The sequence below is a fragment of the Strix uralensis genome, unplaced genomic scaffold, assembly GCF_047716275.1.
Source record: "Strix uralensis isolate ZFMK-TIS-50842 unplaced genomic scaffold, bStrUra1 scaffold_227, whole genome shotgun sequence".
In the NCBI taxonomy this organism is placed as follows: Eukaryota; Metazoa; Chordata; class Aves; order Strigiformes; family Strigidae; genus Strix; species Strix uralensis.
Genome location: NW_027436834.1, coordinates 44,100 through 52,508, shown reverse-complemented (window position 1 = coordinate 52,508; position 8,409 = coordinate 44,100). Strand labels below are relative to the sequence as shown.

At 74.1% G+C, this 8,409-nt stretch overlaps 2 protein-coding genes and 1 non-coding gene across 3 annotated transcripts; 1 reads left to right on the top strand and 2 right to left on the bottom strand.

Moving 5' to 3' along the window:
- The first annotated feature begins 258 nt into the window (after positions 1-258).
- On the top strand, positions 259-5,498 carry PDZD4 (PDZ domain containing 4). The gene is given in 9 exon segments (XM_074857584.1): positions 259-407; positions 1,411-1,703; positions 2,192-2,267; positions 2,505-2,603; positions 2,816-2,878; positions 2,983-3,084; positions 3,227-3,325; positions 4,117-4,463; positions 4,465-5,498. Coding segments are annotated over 9 exon segments (2,019 nt in total). The 5' UTR covers positions 259-347; the 3' UTR covers positions 5,345-5,498.
- A 324-nt stretch (positions 5,499-5,822) lies between these two features.
- Positions 5,823-8,090, bottom strand: RPL10 (ribosomal protein L10). Its single transcript, XM_074857583.1, has 7 exons — positions 8,066-8,090; positions 7,883-7,927; positions 7,689-7,747; positions 7,449-7,556; positions 7,235-7,373; positions 6,394-6,556; positions 5,823-6,200 (listed from the first exon to the last, which is right to left on the bottom strand). The coding sequence occupies exons 2-7, from the start codon at positions 7,903-7,905 to the stop codon at positions 6,045-6,047; spliced, it is 648 nt and encodes a 215-aa protein (XP_074713684.1). The 5' UTR covers positions 7,906-7,927; positions 8,066-8,090; the 3' UTR covers positions 5,823-6,044.
- LOC141938671 (small nucleolar RNA SNORA70) lies at positions 6,624-6,768 on the bottom strand. Its single transcript, XR_012627342.1, has one exon. It is a non-coding gene; the product is annotated as a small nucleolar RNA SNORA70 (small nucleolar RNA).
- Positions 8,091-8,409: the final 319 nt, after the last annotated feature.

Sequence of the window (8,409 nt, the reverse complement as noted above, 5' to 3'; positions counted from 1 at the left end):
GGGGGGCTAGTGGGGGGGCCGCGGGGGGCGTGGCCGCGCGGGGTGGGGGGCGTGGCCAGGCCCGGCCCCGCCCTCGCAATCGCCGCGAGCCGCCACCTGCCGCCGCCGCCGCGCGCCGCGGCCGGAACCGGCCCAAACCGGCCCGAACCGGAACCGGAACCGGCCCGAACCGGGCGGCGCCGCCGCCGCCGCCGGCCCCGCCGGACCCTCCCGCCGCCATGGGGGCCGGGGGGGGCCGGGGGGGCCGCTGCCGCCCCCCGGAGCGCGGGGGCCGGGGCTGAGCCGGGGGCCGGGACCCCGCTGGGGCCGGGCCGGGGGCCGGGGGTGGCGCCGGGCCGGGCCCCGCCATGGGCTGCAACATGTGCGTGGTGCAGAAACCGGAGGAGCAGCACCGGGTGATGCTGCAGGTACCGGCGGGGGGGCGAGAGATGGCGGCGTGGGGCCGGGGAACGGGGGGCTTGGGGACAGGTAACGGGGGCTGAAGGGACAAATAACGGGGGGCTGAGGGGGCAGGTAACGGGGTTATAGGGTTGCGGGGACAAATACCGGGGGCATGGGGACAGGTAACGGGGGCTGAGGGGACAGGTAACGGGGCTATAGAGGTGCGCGGACAAATACCGGAGCTGTGGGGTATAGGGACAGATGATGGGGGGGGTGGGGACACATACCGAGGCTATAGGGCTGCAGGGACAAATAACGGGGGACATGGGGACAGGTAACGGGGGGCGGTGGGCAGGGGGAATGTGGGTGTGGGGGCATAGAGACAGATAACGGGGCTGTAGGGGCGTGGGGACAGGTAATGGGGGGTGTGGGGAGGGGGAACGGGGCTATAGGGGTATAGGGACAGATAATGGGGGTGTAGGGGGGGGTGAGGGGGTCTGCGGGGGTATCGGGCAGGTACCGGGTGTAACGGGGCTGTAGGGGTGTGGCGACCGGCAGTGGGGGGCTGTAGCGTGGGGGGGGGGAACAGGCGGGGGGGCTGTAGGGGTGGGGGGACGGATAACGGGGTCTGTAGGGGCAGGGGGCGGGGCTGGCGGGGTCTGTAGGGCCGGGGGGGTCCGTGCGGATCCTGTCACACCCGTGGGGTGTCCTGGGGGGGGGTCCCCATCCTCCTGCCCCCGCCCACCTCCTCGCCGGTTTCCATGGCAACCGTTGCCGCGGTTTCCGGGCGAGAAGCAGACAATGGAGGGGGGGGGGGGTAGGGGCGGGAGCCTCTGGGGGGGTCCGGAGGGGTCTGATGGGGCTTGGGGGGGGGTCCGGGGGTGGGGAGCGCTCAGCGGCGTTTGGCGGGTCTGGGGCGGGTATTTGGGAGCATCCACGGGGGGGGCTGGGAGGGGGCCCAGGCGCTTTTTTGGGGGCTTCAGGGACACCCCGGGGGGCGCAGCCCCTGATCCCTCCGTTGCCCCCCAGGTCAGCGGGAAGGAGGGGCCGCGGCGGGGGCCGGGGCTGGAGCCGGGCCGGGGGGGCCCGCGGGGGCCCAAGGAGCCGCTGGTGCTGCAGGTGCTGCGCCGCAGCCCCCGGGGCCGCCCCCCCGTCAGCGGGGCCCCCCCGCTCGGGGCCGCCGCCCCCCTGCACCCCTGGGGGGGGCCGGGCCCCCCCCCCGCCGCCGCCGGGCTGGTGGACAGCGGGACTCAGACGGACATCAGCTTCGAGAGCCGCCTGGGCCCTGGGCGGGGGCCCGGCAGCCCCGGGGGGGCCGAGCCGTGAGTGCGGGCGCCCGGGGACCCCCGCAGGGACCCCCCCACCCCTCGGGGACCCGTGGAGCCCCTGCGCCCCACAGTGACCTTCCCGGGACCCCCCCAGACCCCCGGGGAGCTCCACAGAGGCCCCCCTGCCCTATGTGGGCCATATAACCCCTCCCAGGACTCCCTTATGGCCCCCCAAGAACCCTCTATGGGGGTGTCCCACCCATAGGGACATCCAGGACGCCCCCCGACCCCTTGGGTACCCCTGCAGAGGATTCTGCACCCCATAGAGCCCTCCCAGGCCTCTTGGGCCCCCTGTGGACCCCCCCCCCGCCCTTGGGGTTCCCCGTGGAGCCCCTCCAGGCCACAAAGACCCTCTCAACCCCTCCCCAGGACTCTTGGGAACCCCCAGGGAGACACCCCCCCCCTTACCCAGACCCTTTTAGCCCTCCCCAGGATCCCCCTGGGCCCCCCCAGTCCCCCCTAACGCTTCTCCCGCCCCCCAGCCCCCCACTCCCCCATGACTATTTTGACCCCGCGGATCTGGGGGAGCCCGAGCGCCCCGAGGAGCTGGAGTACGAGGTGAGCGCCCCCACCCTGGGGTCTGCTGGGGGGCTGGGGGGGCCTGGGCTGTGTGAGGAGGGGTGGGGGTGGGGGGACACACCAGGGACGACACAGAGACAAAGTAATCGGAGACAGAAACGGTTTATTGGGGGAGGGGGAGTCGTGAGAGGGCCCAGGGAAGGGGGGATGGGGGTGTTTTGGGTGGGGGGGTGTCCCCTCCCTGGCCGCGGGGTCCCCCTGACGCGGCGCCTGCAGGAGGTGGAGCTGTACAAGGCCAGTCACCGCGACAAGCTGGGGCTCACCGTCTGCTACCGCACGGACGGCGAGGAGGACGCCGGCATCTACGTGGGGGAGGTATGGGGGGGGCCTGGGGGGGGTCTGGGGGGGGTCGGTCCCCCACGGGGCTGTGGGGGCCCCCAAGGGAGGGGCCTCGTGGGGTAATTGGGGTCCCTCGTGGGATGGGGAGCCTCAAGGGGCTCCCGAGGGCTCCAAATGGAGCCGGGCGCTGTAAAAGGGGGATCTGGGGGGGGGCTGAGCCGCGTCTCTGGGTGTTCCCCCCCCCCCAGGTGAACCCCAACAGCATCGCGGCCAAGGACGGGCGCATCCGCGAGGGCGACCGCATCATCCAGGTGGGTTTGGGGGGTCCCGGGGAGGGGGGGTGGTCCTTGGGGGTCCCCCTCTGGGGGGGTCGTTGGCTCCTGCTCACCACCGTGTCTGTGTCCCCCCCCCCCAGATTAACGGGGTGGAGGTGCAGGACCGGGAGGAGGCCGTTGCCTTCCTCACCCGGGAGCAGCAAACCAACATCTCGCTGCTCCTGGCCCGTCCCGAGAGCCAGGTGTGTCCGGGGGGGGTCTGGGGAGGGGAAATGGGGGACATAGAGGGTCTGGGGGGGGGGGCTGGGGGCTGCTTGGGGGTCTTAGAGGGGCCCAGCAGGAGTTGGGGGGTCCCTGGGGGTGCCTGACCCCCCACCCCCCCAGCACTGGAAGGACAGCGACCGCGAGGATTTCCTCGACGACTTCGGCTCCGACGAGGACGGGGAGCAGCGGCAGCGCGGACCCTGGACCCCCCCGGGGCAGGTGGGGGGTGAGGGGGGGCAGGGGGTGTCCTGGGGGGGGCACGTGGGGGTTGTAGGGGTCTTAGGGCGACGGGGGGGTCTGGGGGCAACAGGCGCCTCGGGGGGGCAGTTTGGGTGCCGAGGGGGCAATAGGGGGATCAGGGGGGCAATAGGCGATTTAAGGGGGTGATGTAGGTCTGGGGGGCAGGTGGGGGTGTCCGGGGGGGGGCAATAGGGGTGTCTGGGGCAGGTGGGGGGGTATTAGGGTCATGGGGGTTCAGGGGGAGGGTCAGGCAGGTTACCGGGGCAATAAGGGCTTTAAGGGGGGCAGAGGGATCTTAGGGGGGGTGTTGGGGGGTAAACGAGGGATTTCAGGGGGGTGGTCTGGGTCTGGGGAGCAGAGTGGGGGTCTGGGGGGGTGTAGGGGTTTTTGGGGGGTAATAAAGGATTTGGGGCTGGGTGTGGGTTTTGGGGGGGGGGGGATTATGGGGTACGGGGGGGGGGAGGCATTTGGGGGGGAACGGGGGTGCCCAGAGGGACACTGGGGGGGTGGGGGGGGCAGTAGGGGGTGTAGGAGGGTAAGAGGGGTGTGGGTGGGGGGTATCTCAGGGGGGCAGCAGAGGTCTCGGGGGGCAGTAAGGGATTTTTGGGGCATATGGCAGGAAATGGAGGACTTAGGGGCAGATGGGGGGTCGTGGGGAGTACTGGGGGGGCAATAGAGGGGGCTGGGGGGCAGCGGGGGTGTCAGGGGCCAGAGGAGGGGCTGTAGGGGGGCCCTGCTGGGTGTCAGCCCCCTCCGCCCCCTCCCCGCAGCCCCCCAGCCCCGCCACCCCCTGCCCGCGGGGCGCCGAGCCCGACAGCGGGGTGGGGCGGACGGACGAGAGCACCCGCAACGAGGAGAGCTCGGAGCACGATCTGCTGGGGGACGAGGGGGGCGAGGGGCCCCCCCTGCGCCCGCCCCGCCGCGGCCCCCCCGGCGCCCCCCGGCCCCCCCCCCGCCGCCGCCGCCGCCAGAGCCGGGGGGAGCCCCCGGGGCCGCGTCGCGGCAAGACCCGGCGCTGGATCCGCGTCGGGATCCGGACTGAGCCCCGCGGCGAGACCCGGCTCCGGCTCCAGCTCCGGCTCGGGCTCGGCGGGGCGGGGCGGGCCCGCGGCAAGAGCCGGCGCCGGATCGGCGTCGGGATCGGGGTCGCCCGGCGGCAGCCGCCGAGCCGCCGGCGGGGGCCGCTCCGCCGCCGCGCTCAGCCCCGGGGCCGGGCCCCCGCCGCTGCCGCCGCCGCCCTCCGAGGCGCCGCCGGGGCTGAGCGCGGCCGAGCTGCGGCGCTACCGGCAGCTGCGGGGCCGGCTGGGGGCGGCGGCGGCCGGGCGGGCGGAGCTGGCGCTGCTGGAGGAGGAGCTGCGCCACCTCGAGTTCAAGTGCCGGCACCTGCTGCGCGCGCAGAAGATGGAGCGGCTGCGCCAGCGCTGCCTGCGCGCCTGGCTGGAGGCGGCGGGGCACGACCCGCCCCTGGCCGACATCTCGGAGGCGCCCGAGCGCGACAGCACCAGCGCCTACAACACGGGCGAGAGCTGCCGCAGCTCCCCGCTGCTGCTGCGCGGGCTCGGCCCCGCCAGCGCCGCCGCCAAGGGCCCGCGGGCCAAGCGCCCCGGCCGCGACCGGCTGCTCAAGGCGCGCGCCATCAAGATCCTGGAGGAGCGCGGCGGCGGCTCCACCACCGACGACGACGCCCGCAGCGAGCTCAAGACCGGGCGCTACTGGAGCCGCGAGCAGCGCAAACAGCACCTGGCGCGGGCCCGCGAGCAGCGGCGGCGCCGCGAGATGCTGCTGCAGAGCCGCCTCGAGGGGGGCGCGGCCGCCGCCGCCCCCGGGGGAGCCCCCGAGCCGCCGCCCCCCGCCGCGGGGACGCGCCGGGGCCTGCGCAAGCGCAGCCGCCGCATCCTGGACAACTGGGCCACCATCCAGGAGATGTTGGCCCGCGGCACGCGGGCGGCCGACGGCGGCCGCGTCTACAACCCGCTGCTCTCTGTCACCACAGTCTAGCGGGGGGGAGCCCCCCCCCGAGCCGTGTTTGGGGGTGCAGGGGCACCCCTGCAGCCCGGGGGGGCGGCACCTCCCCCCTCCCTCTGTCCCCACTCCTCCCCCCCCCCCCCCCCCAAGCACAAGGGGAAGAGGGGACCCCGCCCCCCCTCATTGTTGTGTCTGTGTATGTGACTCGTTTTGGGTTTTTTCGGGTTTTTTTACACCCCGGGGCTGGGAGGGACCCAGGCATCCCGGCCCAGCCCCCGCCCCCCCCAAAGCCTGGGGTGCTCCCCCTCCCCTGTGTCCGTCTGTCCTCGCTGTCACTGTCTGTACAGACCCGGGGGGGAGGGGGGAGTGGGGCTGCATCTGGGGAATAAAGCGAAGCCTCGTTTTTACTCATTTCACCCCATTTGTGCAGCCTCGTCTTTGGGGAGGGGGTCCCTGGAAACCCTCAGAGCCCAACAGCCCCCCCCAGCCCCCCCAAAAACCAGCCACGGGGCAGCAGAGGGGGGGAAGGGCCCCACAGACCTTTATTCCTGCCCGGACCCCCCGAACCCAGACAGGGCCCCCCAAGTCCCCAACCCCCCTCTGGGGGGGCTCCCTGAGGGCTCCTGGGGGCCCCCCCCGGCCACACGGGCGTTTGGGGGGACATGCCAAGAGCCCCCGGGGGTTTGGGGTGCCCCTGGCAGGGGCTGGGGGGGTCCCGGGCGGCAGGGGGGGCTCAGGCCGCGTGCAGGGCCCGCCAGCGGTCCAGGGGCCCCCGGCAGGGCACGTACTTGACCCCGCAGCCGTCGGGGATCAGGCGCTTCTGGGCCACCATGTCCTCGAAGGCGTCGGCGTTGAACTTGGTGAACCCCCACTTCTTGGAGATGTGGATCTGGGGCGGGGGGGTGGGGTCAGGGGCACCCCAAAACCCCACACGGCAACACCCCACGTCCCCAGGACCCCCCCAGACACCCCACAACCCTCCCCCCGATTCCTCGGCGCAGGTTTGGGGACCCCCCAACGTCTCCCTGGCCAAAGGGCGACGCCCGGCCTGACGCAGGGACCCCCCCAATCCCCCCCGGTACCTTCTGCCGCCCCGGGAACTTGAACTTGGCGCGGCGCAGCGCCTCCACCACGTGCTCCTTGTTCTGGGCCTTGGTGCGGATGGACATGATCACCTGCCCGATGTGCACCCGCGCCACCGTCCCCTGCGGCTTCCCGAAGGCGCCCCGCATGCCCGTCTGCAGCCTGGGGGGCAGGGGGGCAGGTCAGCGGGGGAACCCCCCCAGCACCCCCAGCCCTGCCCGGAAGGGGGGGCTGTGCCCCCGGCCCCTTGGGGCGCCCCGCGGGGGGGCGAGCGGGGCGCCCTACACAGCCGGGGGGGGTGTTGCTGTGCGCAGCCAGTGCACGCCGCGGCCCCACGGCAGGGGGGGGGTCCCGGCCGGCTTAATTGGCTGCAGCAGGGGGTGGGGGGGGCACCCCCAGATCCCGAGGGACAGCCCTAAAGGGCACCTCCCCTCTGCCCCCCCCCCCCACCCGTGTGACAGCCCCAGCGTTTGCACCTCAAACCCCCCCGGGAAATCACCCCCCACACACCCCACAACCGAGGGCTGCCCCCCTGCCGATACGCACCCCCCTGGCTACAGGGGAGGGGGGAGCCCCCGCCCCCCACCCTGCGTGGTCTCAGCCTCCCCTCCCCCGGGGGGAGACACCCCACGACCCAGCGCTACCACAGCTAGGGGGGGGGCAGCGAGTCCTCTCTGGTTTTTGGCCCCCCCCCCCCATTTCATTGCACCCAGCGCAGCCCCGCAGGGCCCCGCCGCTGCCGCGTCCCCCTCCCGCCGGCACTGTGGGCCGCTCCCCCCTTTTCTTAGAACGCCCTCCCCGGTTTTGGGGCCCCCCCCGCGGTTTCAGGGGAGCCCCGACCTGTCAGCGCCGGCGCAGGAAAGCATCTTGTTGATGCGGATGACGTGGAAGGGGTGCAGGCGCACGCGGATGTGGAACCCGTCCTTCCCGCAGCTCTTCACCATGTACTTGTTGGCGCAGATGCGGGCGGCCTCGAGCGCTGGGGGGAGGGAAAGGGGGGGGTCAGGGCTGGCGGGGACACCCCGGGGTCACCCCCAGCCCTCCCCGGACGCACCTTCCGAGCTGAGCTGCTCGTACTCGTCCGACACCATGTGCCCGCACAGGGGGAACTCGTCCACCTTCGCCTTCTTCCGGCCCAGGTCGAAGATGCGGATTTTGGGGTCTGCGGAGGAACGCGGGGGGGCGGCGTTAGAGGCGGGACCACCCCCCAAAACCCGGGGTGTTGTCGCGGCAGTGGGGGGGGCCGGCTCGGCCGCAGCCGCAGCACCGGGGGGGTTGGGGGCTCCGGACTTACCAGGGACGCCCCTGCAGAAGCGGGACTTGGGGTACGGTTTGTTCTTGCAGTACCTGTAGCTGGAGGGGTGGCGGGGGTGAGCGGGCGGCAAAGGGACCCCGACACCCCGTCCGCTCCTCCCACCGCCCCCCCCCTCACGTGACGCCGATGGCGTCACCCCCGCGCCCCCCCGCGCGCTGACGTCACGCGCTCACCATCGCGCCGGGCGGCGGCCCATGGCGGCTCCGGGCCCCGGGGACCTGCGGGGGGGGGAGAGAGCGGGACGGGTTGTGGGCGCGGCGCCGGCGGGGACACGGGAGAAGCGGCAGCGCGGCCTCGGGACCCCCGCGCGGCCTCTCCCGCCGCCGCCGCCCGGCCCCGCGCGGCGCCGCTCTCACCTCGCCGAGCGCGAAAGAGAGGGCGGAGGCGCCTGCGCGCTGCTTATATACCGCGCCCGCCCCCCGGCTTCCGGCCACGCCCCTCAACTTCCGGCGACGCTCTGGCCGCCCCTGGAGGACCCGCCGCCGCGCGCTCGGTCGCCGTCGCCGCCGCCGGGGAAGTGGCGCCGCCCCGTGAGAGGCGGGAGGGGGCGGAGCGGCGCGTCGGGGGCTCCGGGCGCCGCTTCCCGGCGATGGAGGCGACGGGGTCGCTCCGGTGGGGCCGCTCGGCGCCGCGGTGACGTCACGTGTCCGCGGGGGCGGGGCGGCGCATGCGCGCGGCCTCCGGCGTGGCGCTGCGCGGG

Bases quoted from the DNA above. Each gene is read 5' to 3' on its own strand.
- RPL10 (XM_074857583.1), bottom strand. From the start codon at position 7,905: ATGGGCCGCCGCCCGGCGCGATG. The intron at 6,557-7,234 runs GTCGGGGCTCCC...CCTGCCCCCCAG, and splicing joins TCCTGCGCCGGCGCTGACAG to GCTGCAGACGGGCATGCGGG. The intron at 6,201-6,393 runs GTACCGGGGGGG...CCCCCGCCCCAG, and splicing joins AGTTCCCGGGGCGGCAGAAG to ATCCACATCTCCAAGAAGTG.